General features: G+C 35.8%; 1 protein-coding gene across 5 annotated transcripts; it reads left to right on the top strand.

Annotated features, from left to right (window-relative positions):
* Window positions 1-487: 487 nt before the first annotated feature.
* Window positions 488-14,525, top strand: LOC127963180 (circadian locomoter output cycles protein kaput). 5 transcript variants are annotated; one of them, XM_052563054.1, is made up of 22 exons: window positions 488-582; window positions 665-872; window positions 1,893-1,991; window positions 2,862-2,921; window positions 3,825-3,973; window positions 5,280-5,371; window positions 5,565-5,654; window positions 5,776-5,893; window positions 7,029-7,142; window positions 7,272-7,390; window positions 7,538-7,620; window positions 7,708-7,814; window positions 7,904-8,051; window positions 8,140-8,215; window positions 9,057-9,201; window positions 9,287-9,381; window positions 9,498-9,596; window positions 9,709-9,855; window positions 9,924-10,118; window positions 11,033-11,142; window positions 11,249-11,501; window positions 12,278-14,525. In XM_052563054.1, exons 3-22 carry the CDS (start codon window positions 1,981-1,983, stop codon window positions 12,467-12,469), a joined length of 2,403 nt encoding a protein of 800 aa, XP_052419014.1. In that variant the 5' UTR covers window positions 488-582; window positions 665-872; window positions 1,893-1,980; the 3' UTR covers window positions 12,470-14,525. The 5 variants fall into 5 exon arrangements, with proteins under 5 accessions (XP_052419014.1, XP_052418938.1, XP_052419087.1 ...); XM_052562978.1 differs by having other exon boundaries at window positions 489-587; XM_052563127.1 differs by having other exon boundaries at window positions 508-872; window positions 9,060-9,201.
* Window positions 14,526-14,913: the final 388 nt, after the last annotated feature.

Below are 14,913 nucleotides of genomic sequence, written 5' to 3'. Positions count from 1 at the left end.
AACTTCTCATACTGTCAATGAGAATAACAACCAACATGTTTAGCTCTAACCTGTACACATTTTGATCTTGAATGATAAAACAACACATTTAAATGAAATGTTTAAAAAAAATTGTTTTCATAAAGAATGTTTATGGCCGACTTAAAATCAAGCCACATTTCTCACATTTCACATATCTTAAAAAAATCAGTATAAGACCAGTATTTGTGAATATGTGCAAACAAACTAATATGGGTTTATACATACATGGAATAAAAACTATAATATGAAAAATACATAATGAAAAAAAGTGTGATTAATCTCATCAAACATTATAATTTAAGGTACCACTGGAATAAAATGTCTTAAAACATAATGCAGAAAGTGTACAAAAATTAAGCATACAACACATACCACTTGCAACACTATTTAGCTGTTGCACGCAATTTTATAAGTTAACTGATTATAAGTTTAAGTTTATAAGTTAACTGATGTTTGTGCGTATGTTGCAGGTTACTGCGCATGACTTTTGGACTGCTCGCGAGAAGTAGGCTTGGCCTAAATGTTTTCATCCTGTTCGGAACCAAAATAGGTCTCTCCGATGTAAGGTAAAATCTAAGAGAAGTCTGAACTGCCCATGTATATGGCGTTTTGAGTATCAACTGAATGCGTTTGGATTTTGCAGCGACCAGGAGGAGCTTCCGTTCGCCTCGCGTGACACTTTAGGCCCGTTGACCCACATTCATGAGAGCGCTCGAGGAAGTGCGCGCATGAAATTCAGCATTGCTTTTCTCGCTATTGCACTGCTTACTCAACCCAATGAATGACTGCACGGAACCGTAATCTCGGAATCACAGGGCACCTGTGTCTTTGAGTGTGAGAGTGTTTTTTTGGTAGGTACCAAATATGTTTATATTTTGATAAAGGCGGTAACATCAGTTTCCGGGAAACACATGCTGCTCCTGCTGTGCAGGAATACCCAAAGGAAACAGTGTAACATTTTGTCAAGTATTGAAAAGTAGTCTCTTTAAGTAGTTTAGATGTGACAGTTTATCCACTGACGTGACATTTCAATTTTCATTGCGACACACGTTTGATTTAATCAGGATGTTTTCGCACAACGTCAGCGTCCTTTTTAAGAGTCTTGACAGACTCGTGAAATTAATGGATGGTATGTTTTTTATAACAGCAGTTTGCATTGGTTTAACTAGAATGACCAGCATAATGTCAAGTCACCTTTATTTGTATAGCGCTTTATACAATACAAAAGCTTTACAGTGTCAAACAGGGAAACAGATTGTTAGGAATGCAAGAGGACAATAACAAAGTCATTTTTCATTGTTGATTCAGTGATGTCATCATCCAATAGTGTCTCTGCGATCAAGCCTACAATATTGCCCGAAATTAAACGTCCCCAACTAAGGAAGCCTAAGGAGACAGTCGTAGGGAACTATAGCTCTCATCAGTGACAGAGATAGAGGAAAAATCTTGGGACAAAATCAGACAGTTCTTCTCTGGCCAGATGAAACCAGCATGGCAAGGGTTAATTCCAGATTGCAGCACTGGTCAGATAGTGCAGAGGACTCGTCTGGTTCCCGTGGTCTTGAGGTGATGAGGTCTTCGCAGGGGATCTGTCTCTTTCAGTAGAGGCTTTTAAATTCTATAATGACCATGATTAGTTTGATGCATAGAACTGTGTGACTTTTTGAACCAGCAACAGTTCCTATATATATATGTTTTGTAAATTAGACTATTTATGCTGAGTTAGTGATAATGTGGCATCATGCTCTATGTGCCCATTAATTAACCTTTCACCTCTGACTGGAGCTACAGTGACCAAAAAGATTCAGAGAAGTAATATTTAACAACACTGTTAATTTGTCATTCAGTTATCTTCTGTTTTGTGTCTGCAGCCTTTCAGATTGGCAGGTCCTCTTCACCAATGTCTTCCCAATGCATCAGGTTTTTTAACCCCAGACTGATCCATGAGACGGCGTTATCATGAGCTCCAGGTACAGCTGAAATAATCTTCACATACAGTATCGTTAAAAAGAAGTGGGCTCAGTAAGATTTTATTGAAGGTTTTGAATGAATACTGTTATTCTCAACGAGGCTGTGTTAATGTGATTTAAAATACAGTCAAATCTGTATTGTTGAGAGAAGTATCAGTATAAAATAGTATCAGTTTAAGTTTAAAATAACCGTTTTCTATTGCAACATATTTTAAACTGTAGTTTATTTCTGTGATGCAAAGCCGAATTGTCAGCATCATTACTCCATTCTTCAGTGTCACATGATCCTTCAGAAATCATCCAGATATACTGATTTGGTGATCAATGTTTAAAAAATTCTGTGCTGCTAATATTTTTGTGGAAACTGTGCTACTTTTTTCAGGATTCTTTGATGAATAGAAAGTTCAGCAAGAACAGCAATTAAGTTGAAATAGAAATCTTTAATTTCTGTAACATTATACATTTCTTTACTGCCACTGAACATATGCATCCTTGCTGAATTAAGGTATTCTTTTAAAAAAAGATCTTACGGACCCAAACTTTTAAACAGCGGTGTACTTCTTGAGAAATAATTCAGATATAGTAGCACAACAGAAAATGTGGTTTAATATAATTCATGCATGTAACTACAATTGTATATGCACATGCATTTTCAGTGTGCCACGTTCTGCATTTACATTTTAAAGGACTACAGAGGAGTTCATCTTCAGACTTAGTTTATTTTTAGAAGTATATGGCTTCTCTGTCTCTCTCTCTCTCTCTGAAGTGATATGCAAAAAACAAATAATTCTATTAAATAGACATGTACTTGTTTTGCAGAAAATTATAATGGTTTTCCATCACAAAGAATAAATGTGTGTCCTGTTTTAGGGATGATGATAGTGTTTTTGATGGGCTGATGGAGGAAGAGGGGAAAGATAAGGCCAAAAGGTGAGTTAAATTGCTGATGATTTTGTTCTGTTTAGGGCTGCACGGTTATGACAAAAATCATAATTGTTGATTATTCCTTGAAATTGTATCATGATTATCACAATTTACATTGATTTTTATACCATTGTTTGAAGCAACCACATGCTATATTTTTAAGATGAAAACAAACAAGCTAAAAACACCCACACTGAAAAACTTGTAATGCTTTTCAATAGTATTAAGCCTCAATACATGGGATTTCTTTAAATAATAAAAAAAGTAAAAAATATGCATGGTATTGTACTATAACTAATATTAAAACCATGGAAAAACTCTAAAGATAACCTGTAGAGAGTAAAAAACACATCTTAATCACACACAATTACATAAGTGGACTTTGATCAATTACCGCTTTTAACGATTACGTAATTGTGGCATCTGTTATTGTAATCACGATTAGAAATTGAAATAAATTTTGCAGCCCTACTTCCTTTTTAAACTTATGAAATATTATCGTAGTAGAAGTGGGTACAAACATCATTCAGATCTTATAGTTGAATTGATGGAATGGTCCCAAATAGCAGATTACAATAAACATGTTTGGTTTACTTGTAGATTATTATGATTATTTGTATGTTAAAACCACATTTAACAGGGTTAAACTTTTCTTATTATGGCTTATGTTGTTCACTTTTCTCATGAACCATAAAAAGGATAGCATAGAATGTCAACATCATAAACTCATCATAACTCACGCTAACTAGATTAAAAAGCACTGTTTTTTCCGGGTTATGCTTCCACTGTTGGTCTAAAGGTTACTGTTTACAGTAGTAGTTTTCATCTGACAAGTCTGAAGTCATGAATAAGCATTTTCCAGCCTTGTGTAATGCTTTGTTTTCATGTGTTTATTATCTTCAACCACAGAGTTTCGAGAAATAAGTCAGAGAAGAAAAGAAGAGACCAGTTCAATGTCCTCATTAAAGAACTTGGCACCATGTTGCCTGGAAACACACGCAAGATGGACAAGACAACAATATTGCAGACAAGCATAGACCACCTGCGCAAGCACAAAGGTGAGGCAAAATAATTACTGGGAAAATAACAGATCTGTGTTATTGTTTTGCCATTGCATCCATGTGCACAACAGATGTGTGATTGGTTTATAATGCTCAACTGCTGTTGCAAAAAAAAAAAAAAAAAAAAATGTTGACATGTGATTTAGATGGTGGAAGTGGAATGCTGTATTCATCAATTTCATTATTAATTTATCACAGCAATAATTGTAATCTTGATTAAACCCTCTCAAGGCAGGCGTTGCTGATTTGCAACAGTTAAAAACTAAAAACCTTATTACTCCAGATACATATTTTATGTATCTGGAGTACTAAAAACTTTACTAAAGGTTACTAAAGTTACTAAGTTACTAAAACTTAATTTGAGCCTGAGAGGGTTAATTATACAGCTCTACCATCATGCAACTCATGCAGTTTCTGCAGTATGTGAATTGTGAGCTGTATGCTAATTTTCTGTATGCATTGTATACCTGGTTGACCTAAAAAAAAATGCCAAAAGGGTGCTTTATAAATGCCATCGTACTACACAGAATCCCACAATGCAATGCTTAAACTCCCACTCCATATACATGGTTATATCACCACTGTGTTTTATTTCTTCTTTCAGACATTTTAATATTCAAGTTAAATAAAAACGTATAGTTATAACTGGACTTAAAATGCAATGTAATGAGGTCATTTGACAGCAAAGCTGAATGCTACCGCAGTATTTTCTATGCCACAGCACAGGATGTAATATTTCAAAAAAATACATACTGTATGAAGCATTGTACTATTCCTCGATTTATTACTGTTGTTTTTGTATGTAATATTTAATTAGAAGAAGCTATTTTGCTATACTACTGTTCCATTCAGTGATCCAGTTAAGTTTCAAGCGACTCAAGATACTATTAGAATTATTTCAGCTTTTTATATGTAATAAATTTGTAGTGTTATCTTAAATCATTTTTTTTTTTTGCTTTGTCATTGCAGTGTATGAAATGTAGTTTGTAGTTAAAGCAGTTTTACATAGGGCTACAACATAAAATGTGGGAACAAAAGAGGTAATGAATACTTTTGCAAGCCAATGTTTCTTTTATAAGCCATTGAAACAGGAGACATTTATAATTTTAATAATATGTCACAATGTTACTGTTTTTGCTGTCTTTTTCGTCAAATAAGTGCAGCCTTGATGAGCAAAGAAACTTTTTTAGAGGTAATGTTTTACAGACCCAAATTTTTTCAAAGGATGTGAAGTCTCAAAGCAACTGAACCCTGCAGATCCTAGGAAAGCTGCTTACTGTCAGTTGTTTGTGTTCACATGCAGAAAGTGCTGCACAGTCTGAGTCGAGCGAGATCAAGCAGGATTGGAAACCCCCGTTTCTTAGCAATGAGGAGTTTACACAGCTGATGCTAGAGGTACGATTCTGCATTTTGCAATATATGTGTTTGTGTTTGTTTTACTCTTTCTGTTTCTTCCTGTTGTGAAAGATGCTTCCACTCCAAAAAAAATGTGTGCATCCTCAATCATGTTTAATGTTGTTTTTTCATTTTACACCCACCACTTCTACATTTTCTAGCTGTTTTAGTAATATGTTTGAATGTTTTTAAGGCACTAGATGGGTTCTTCATAGTGATGCTGACAGACGGCAACATCATTTACATCTCAGAAAGCATAACCTCCCTGCTTGAGCATCTGCCTGTAAGTGAGAGAGGATGTGTGTTTAGTTGGCAGATCATTTGTAGGCCATTTAAAGATTTATTTTGGGCTTGGAGTCACATTTTATATCTGTGATGTACATATATAATCATGTTTGTTTCAGTCTGACCTGGTGGATCAGAATCTTTTGAATTTTCTTCCATTGGGGGAACATGATGAAGTGTATAAAGCGCTGTCGTCACACCCGGACATTGAAAACCTCAACTCTGATAACCTCAAATGTGAGTGTCCAACCTCAACCCCCCTACCACGTATCTCTTCTGCTTTGGTATTTTTTTCACTGTGGCTGGGCAATATACCAGTTATTCATGACGATAACGAAGCAGCATTGTGAATATTGCATTGCACTCTTCATATGGTCATTAATTGTTTATTTGATTCATTTGTCTGAGGCTAGTTGTGTGATCCTTTCTTGACTTTCATGTATGCGAGCATTAAAAAATGGTTTAAGTGCATTTCTCATCTACACTTCAGCAACAAAAAGAGCATTAGGAGTTTGACTGGTGGGCTTGTACCATTTTAAAATGTCCATGAATCGATTTGGGGGGAAAAAATTCATAAACACTTATGTCTCTGATTTTGTTTTTTAAAGAAAAATGTTTTTCATCAAAGTATGTTTATAAGTATTGTTCTATTTTGTATTTTGTGTCAGTGTTGTATATTAATATTTTCAGTTTTCTTTCATATCATCATTTTTTTGTAATGTTTAGTAGTTTTATGAATTTTTCTGTTTACAAAGGCAGCATTTCTTATTTTTATTCTTTATTTCAATTCAAGAAAACTTTTAAGTTTTAGTTTATTAATAATGAATCTGTGTTTATTACATTTGTAAAATTAAAATTCTTCAGTTTTATTTCATAATTATTCATATTCTTTTTTTGTAGTTCATTTTTAGTAACTTTATGATTTTTTTCTGTTTGCAAAGGCAACATTTCTTATTTTTATTCTTTTATTTCAGTTCAAAAAAAATATTTTTAAGTTTTAGTTAATTAAAAACAATTCGATGTATATTACATTTGTAAAATAATTAACATTCTTCCTTGTGTTTTGTATCTTTCCTTGTTTTACTCTTTACTTGCGTATTAGTAGAATTTAATTTGTCATACTTTTTGGCAATAGTTGTTGTTTGGTTGAAATGGTTCATTTAATAAAAAGAAATGTTTTATCACCCTTTAAGTTATTTTAGAGCAAATCAATGAGTATGAAGATATAAAGTGAATATTGTTAAAAGAGTGAAAACTTTATCTCTCTATAGTACTGTCCTGCTTTCCACTGAAATGGTAAAAGATTACTCTTAATATTTACATTTTTATTATGTTTTTATTTATTTATGTTGTTGTTGTTTGTTTGTCTTAGCCAAGAGCCAGTTGGAGTTTTGTTGTCATATTCTCAGAGGTTCTGTGGATCCCAAGAAACCGCCAGTGTATGAATATGTCAAGTTTATTGGCAACTTTAAGTCCCTCATCAACAGTAAGTGTTTGTTTTTTAGACTGACTGAGTACTCGACCATATGTTAACTGCATTTGTTACTGCCCAAAGCACAGCGTGTGCTCTGCCACTCTCCTTTAACACAAATCTCCGCTTTGAATGCTCTCCCAGTGCCTCTTACAACCCGAAATGGCCTTGAGGGGATTTTGCAGCAATCGTTGCAGCCAGCCTTCGATGATAAAGTCTGCTTTATTGCGACTGTGCGGCTCGCCAAACCCCAGTTCATCAAAGTAAGCTGATAATCAATCAAGGAAAAATAGATCTGCATTACAAATACTCTCTCAGAAAGCAGACAGCCATGGGCGAGCATCATAACAAAGCATTACAGGCATTAACATTCTGATATTGACCTGTTTGTTGTTATTGATGGTGTGCAGGAGATGTGCATGGTGGAGGAGCCCAACGAAGAATTCACGTCTCGACATAGTCTGGAGTGGAAATTCCTCTTATTAGATCACAGGTTTTCCTACTTCCTGACAGAATCACTTTCTCTGTGTTTGTAACTCATCGTCCAGTTTTCATTCAATTAGATGTCTGTGTGTTGCAGAGCACCTCCTATCATTGGCTATATGCCCTTTGAGGTGTTGGGAACATCAGGCTATGACTATTATCACGTAGACGACTTGCATTTACTAGCCAAATGCCATGAGCATTGTGAGTTTAAAACAAGCAAACATTTTTTTGAAACTTTCATTTGGCTCCATATCCTTCATATGTCTCTCATATTCTCTGTCTCCTTGAAGTAATGCAGTTTGGAAAAGGGAAATCTTGCTATTATCGCTTTTTAACTAAAGGGCAGCAGTGGATTTGGCTCCAGACTAGCTACTACATCACCTATCACCAGTGGAACTCGCGACCAGAGTTTATCGTGTGCACACACACCGTTGTGAGGTACGCCTAGGCACAGACACACCAAACAGAAAAAGACGAATTGTGACTTCAACAATGCTTTTTTTATTTTTATTCTTTTTGTCTCTAGTTACGCCGAGGTGCGAGCAGAGCAGAGGAGAGAGATGGGTATAAAAGAATCTCCCCCTGAGCTGACCGGAGACAAGGTGAGATGTTTCTGAGACAGTAACCTGTCAGAAAATGTTCACTGATGTGGTATAATGGTCAGTCTAATGGAGACTAAGTTTCTACAGCACTGCTGTGAAAATGACCATGTCCATTTATCATTGCAAGGTTGTCAGTGTTGGTGGTTAACTGTGACTGAATGATTAACAGATTCATGTGGGTCTCGTTTGTGATAAATTACATTTCTGTTGTAAAAACACACATTATTTGTTTTAAAATTATTAATTTTTAAAAAATTATTAATTATTAAAGAAATTAATACTTTTATTCAGCAAAAATGCATTAAATGAATCAAAAATCACATTTAAGACATTTACATTTTAAATTAATGTTGTTGTATTTTAACTTTGTATTCATCACAGCATCCTGAAAACAGTGAATCACGGTTTACACAAGTATTAAGAGCTACAACTGTTCTAATAAGAAAGTTTGAGCACCAAATCGACACATTAGAATGATTTCTGAAGAATCATGTGACCTGAAGACTGGATTTATTGGCTGCTGAAAATTCAGCTTTGCATCACAGGAATAAATTACATTTAAAAATGTATTAAAATAGAAATGCTCATTTTAAATTGTAATAATATTTCACAATATTACCGTATATTTGATCAGACAAATGCAGACTGGGTAAGCATAACAAACTACTTGAAATAATCTTACTAATTTTTTATTAGGTCTATCTATATCTGTGTGTGTAACAATAAAAATTATTTAAATAATATATCACAATTTCTCTCAATACATCATTCATTGCAAAACAGAAAGCATTGATCAACAGCTACACCACGGATGTTACCCAATTCTCCTCTCTTTCTGCAGCAGTGTCAGATTTCTGGCTCTGAAGCACAGTTGAACTCGTCCAGACTGAAGGAGGTTCTGGAGCGTTTCAGTAACAGTCGCTCACCCTCCACCTCCTCGAGGAGCTCCCGCAAGTCCTCGCACACCGCCCTCTCTGACAGCACCTGTAAGCATGAAAAGCAGAACCAAACGTGTGCTTTTCTACTGTGTCTTCCTGTTTAAATATCTTCATATCTATTTGATTTCCTCAGCGACTCCCTCTAAACTACAGATGGATGTGAGCACTCCACCCCGGCCCGCTACTGTTGATATGATATCCCAACGTCGTTCCTCTGTCAGCACCCAGGTGAGACTTGCATCGTCATCGACGTCAAGACTCGGCTTTAATTACAAAACATTCCCATCTCATGCTGGTGCCTCATAGCAGCTGGGTAATGACAGAGGTCTTACTTGTTTTGATAGTCCGTGAGTTCTCAAAACACAAATCTGACGGGATCTCCGATCCAAACCAGCCAACAACAACCACCTCCGACACAGCAACAGGTTCAACCTAACACCCTTGTGAGAATCATTTTGCTTTGTTTGTAGTGTGTTGTCCAATAGATCATTTAAGCCAGATTTTTTTTTTTACTTGATGCCACAATGTTTATTGTTCTATGCTCTCTGAATGTAGTTCTCTGCGCAGTTGAACGCAATGCAGCACCTGAAGGATCAGTTGGAGCAGAGGACGCGCATGATCGAAGCTAACATTCAGAAACAGCAGGAGGAACTGAGGCAGATTCATGAGCAGCTCCAGAGAGTGCAGGGACAGGGCACTCAGGTACACACATGCACACTTGGTAACTTAAACTGGAAACTAAAGCATGTGATTGAAATGGTGTCTTTTAGATGATACTGCAGCAGTCGGGTGGTGGACTGAACGTACAGTTGCCGCAAGCTGGAGGAGCACAGACTAACATTTTAGGGCTTGGAGCACAGACTGGGGTTGTAACAATACAGGGTCAAAGTGTGACGAGTACAGCACAGAGTGGAACTGTCCCACAGCATCAGCAGCCGAATGTACAGGGCTCCTCTGTTACACAGGTGAGCTTCAGTCATCTTTCCAGTTAGGGGTTGAAATATTTGCTCTGACAGCTATTTGATTTCTATTTTGATTCTTTATCAAACAGTGCAATGTTGAACCTGTTGAAATGTGAATTTTGGTCACAGTTCAGTTTTCAGTTTTAGTCAACTTACGTCTTTCTTTAAAATGTATAGGTTGTGTGTACTACCATTCAAAGGTTTGATGTTGGTACAAGTTTATAAAAGAAGTCCCTTACGCTCACCAAGGTTGTATTTATTTAATTAAAAACACTAATATTATTACAAAGTAAAATATTATTATTTGATTATATTTTAATATGTAATTTTATTCCTGTGATGTAAAGCTGAATTTTCAGCATCATTACTCCAGTTTTCAGTGTCACATGATCCTTTAGAAATCATTCTGATTTGCAGCTAAATAAACTATTATTATTATTATTATCAATGTAAAAAAAAAAAAGAAAAGAAAAAAACGGTGGTGCTGATTAATATTTTTGTGGAAACTGATGCATTTTTTTCAGGATTCTTTGATTTAATAGAAAGTTAAAAAGAACAGCATTCATTTGAAATGTAAGAATATTTATTGTCTCTTTTGATCAGTTGAATAAAATTATTTCTTTAAGTCATACTGACTGGCAACGTTTGTATGGTAGTGTATATATATATAAAAAGTTAATTATATGATTTTTAAATCAAATCTATTGCAGTTAGATTTAAAATACATCTTGATTGACAGTTGTTAACATTGCAGTACCTATACTTGTGTATTGCCTAGAAGTAAGTTAAAAAAAAAACAACCCAGTGACATAATGTCTTGTTCTCCACTTCATATGGTGACATCATCTAAATGAATGACATCATTTCGTCTCTCTCTCTCTCTCTCTCTCTCTCTCTCTCTCATTCTTTTCCCTCAGCCTGGTCCTGTATATAATACCATGATGATCAGCCAGCCTGCCAATGCCAGTGTTGTGCAGATACCCAGCAGTCTGGCACCAAAAATCAGTCAGGGTAATGCAATAAACAGGTACATGTCTTTTTCCTCATCTCTCTTTCCCAGGACACCTTCTACAATATTAATATTGTTAATTAATGACTTACATTTTTTAATCGTCTTGCTCTGTCACATTCAGGTTTCCTGCCGGGCAGCAGTTGGTCACTAAGATTGTGACGGCTCCGATGGCGTGTGGTGCTGTCATGGTACCGACAACAATGTTTATGGGTCAGGTGGTGACCGCTTACAGCCCGTTTGCACAGCAACAAGGCCAGACACAGACCATAGCACTGCAGACTCAGTCAACAGCGCCTGCAGAGCAACAGGCTCAAGCTGCCACATTACAGTCGAGTCAACAGCAGGGGGCGATGCAGCAGCAGCCGTTTCTACAGGTAACAAAGCATGCACATAGTTTCATTTAGAGTCTAATCAGAACTGTGTTTCAGTGATAACCACTTTGATATGCATCGGCATGCTTCACCACGTGATATTTTACATAGTCTAGTTGACAAGCCTTAAGGAAGTTGACCAAGAAGACCACGAAGATACTGGGTGTGTGTATATATATATATATATGTGTGTGTGTGTGTGTGTGTGTGTGTGTGTGTGTGTGTGTGTGTGTGTGTAAAGTTGTATATATTTATTTTTTGTCATTTTATATTATAAATTATTGTTAATATAACACTTTTTTTTTGTTACGTTTCAGAACATTTTGTTGAAACATTGATAATAAAAGAACTGTTATTAATAAATAATCACCAGTATCATTTGATAGTAATTGAGCAGCAAATCAGAGTATTAAAATTATTTCTGTATGATCATGTGAAACTGAAGCCTACAGCAGTTCAGCTTTGCGTCACATTATAAATAAATATGTTAAAATAGAAAAGAGTTAAATTTTAATAATATTTCACAATATTACTGTTATACATGATCAGCGTAAAGGGCTTCTTCAAAGAACAAAATAATTTTTATTCTCTATTTTTTTTTTTTCCTTGCCATGTGTATAACCATGGTATCTGGCATTGCTTTAAATTATAAAGACACTAACAGATAATTTTAAGAAATCACTGATCCTAACAAACTAATGTCCATCTAGACACCATGTAAAACTGAAATATATATTTTTAAGTGTTTGACTTTTGATTGTCTGCTGTGTATTTGTCAGAGCACACGCCTTCTTCATGGCAACCAGTCCACACAACTGATCCTGCAGGCTTTCCCTATTCAGCAGCAAGGTACATTTCCTCCATCACAACAACAACAACAACAGCAGCAGCAACTCAAACCACTGACTCCGAAACAGCAGAAAACACCCCCCTCTCTTCAGACGGACAGCGCTAGTGCCCAATCTCAGTAACATGGATGAACACAACAGCCAGTTAGATGGAGGAACCCACTAAAATATTCGCTTCTAGGATTTTATCGGTGCATTATATAATTGGAAAGCTCTTTGCTAAAACAGCTCTTTCTGGCAGCATTCCTGAAAGCTTTTATGACAAGGAACTCCCTCAACATGGCAGCTGCGTGGAACACAACACCACCAGATGGACTCTGTGGCAACCGTACGGAGCCTTTCACCCAACCAACAGGTGGTTGCCAAATTCATTATTTATTTCAGCAACCGAGAGCATAGGATTGCTAGCCTTTGCATGGTCTTTGCCAAACAGAAAACCCTGTTCTCAGTCTTTCACTGAAAGCAGCCCAAAGAACTGTGTTTATCTGTACAGTCCTGTGTACTGTAAAAGGTAAAAACACAACCGTAAAGAAACAAGACAAGATACTGAATATTTGATATGCTGCATGAAAAGTGTAAACTTTCATTTGTTATTCCTGTTTTATGATATACATTTAAGTATTATTTTAATTTTAAGATTTTTATATTGTGCATATAGTGATGCTTTCCATGTTTAACCCTTACACGACAGTGGTCTCTTCATGTATAGTTAGTGTGCTGCACGTATAGATCGATAGTTTGTTCTGGAGGTTATTCTGAGGGACTAGTTTTTTGGGAAATCGTTATACCCCTTGTCTCTGACGTACAAAAGTACCCACTTCAAGTTTTTTTTTTTTTTTATTATCTTAGACATTTGATGCACAACAATCAAATTTGACAGTTTTTAATCAAATTATCTCAACTTTGGCACTTAAAAACGATCTACTTTTCAAATGTAGTTGAATGTTCATTTGCTTTTTAGTCATAGTAGTCGACTAAAAAGTTTTTGTGCACCTTTCCCCTTACTTGTAGCACTTACTGTGTTCATACACACTAAAATAGTCCATCCTTCTAATAATGGTCTTTTAAGTTTGTGTGCGTGGACGGTACATGTATATCTTGCACACCTTGAATAAGCTTTCAAATCCTCATTCATCGATGCTTTGTTCTCCCTTATAATTTTGGGAGCTATGCAAGAAGCCACGTTCAGGGCACAGCATTTCTATAGGTGTGACTGTGAGGACGGTCTGGAGTACTGTGGAGCTTTTAAATCCCATTTTCAGGAAAATAATAATTATATCATCCTCTTCCTAGTCTGATTTCCAAAGTTATAATTCAAACCGAACCAGGGTTATTGTGCAGCTGTAGAGTCTTAAAGTTAAGAGTGATCTTCCTTTTAAGTGTGTGTGTGTGTGTGAGAGAGAGAGAGAGAGAGAGAATTTAAAGTGCCAGTTATTATGTCAATAATAGTTTATGACTCTTCCAGTATCGCTGTGTAGGTTATTACTGTGTGTATTAACCCCAGCGATGGCCAATCAGTTCTTGCGTTGCAGTATCATAGCATTCTAGATGTTTCCCCATTGGCTTGTTCGCTAAATACCTCAGAAATGGTTTTATATATGAAGTATTCAAAGCGAATTTATTTTCATATGGCAAAAGACTTCCTTGTTAAACAGTATTGCTGTGTATAGACCTGTAACACTGTTAAAAGACGAGTTCGAGCTGAAAATATTTTGATATTGTTGATTTTTTTTAGTTTAAATTCCCACAAAGTAGACGCCCACCTTTACCTCATCTGTCCAATTCTCTTTCATAGTGTTGTTGTGCGATTCATAAGATTTTACGGTGTACTGAGACGCACAATTGTGGTGATGTTACTGAACCAGTTTTTGGCATAGTGTGTACAATCAAAAATTACTTAAAAATACATTTCCTACCCAAAAAAAGCTACTGACAGGTTGAAGAGAGAACTGAACTGATAAGGATGCTGAACATTTTAACCTTCTGTATCCATTTTTGTTGTTGTTTTTTCTGTATAAAAAAAATGAATTGCACTTTCAGAATATGATGGTTATGTGGTTGTAGCCCCAGACATTTGATTAGTGTTTGGCCTGATGAAAATCGGTTGAGTGAATGATGATAAAATAACGAATCATCAAAGGAGTAAAATAAACAAGTCTTAAGGTGTTTAACCATAAAATGTGTTCATTTTGTTCATTTTGAATTGCTGTGCACTTCAGTACAAAACCATGTTACCGCAAATAACTGCTTGCAGATCATATTACCTTCAGTGTTCATTTGTAGGAACCATCCTCTGTCAGTCATTTTCCCTCTACAATATTCAATCTTGAAACGAAGCAATTCGTGTTATTCACATTCTCTACTAAAATATCTGCTTCAAGAATTGTTTAAATCAGGTGACTTATTTAGGTGACTGATTACATTACTGAATAGAATTGCCTAAATAATTACTTTTACAAACTAGTTTCTGAGTGCTCCTGTTGTCTGTCACTGGCCAGACAAAAAGGTAGTCCCACCCAAACTTATGCCATTGGTTGAGCTAGTTCAGATGGTCCAAATTAGAAGGG

The sequence above is a fragment of the Carassius gibelio genome, chromosome A1, assembly GCF_023724105.1.
Source record: "Carassius gibelio isolate Cgi1373 ecotype wild population from Czech Republic chromosome A1, carGib1.2-hapl.c, whole genome shotgun sequence".
Lineage (NCBI taxonomy): Eukaryota > Metazoa > Chordata > Actinopteri > Cypriniformes > Cyprinidae > Carassius > Carassius gibelio.
The sequence above is the reverse complement of the archived record's forward strand: the minus strand, read 5'-3'. Positions and strand labels throughout refer to the sequence as shown.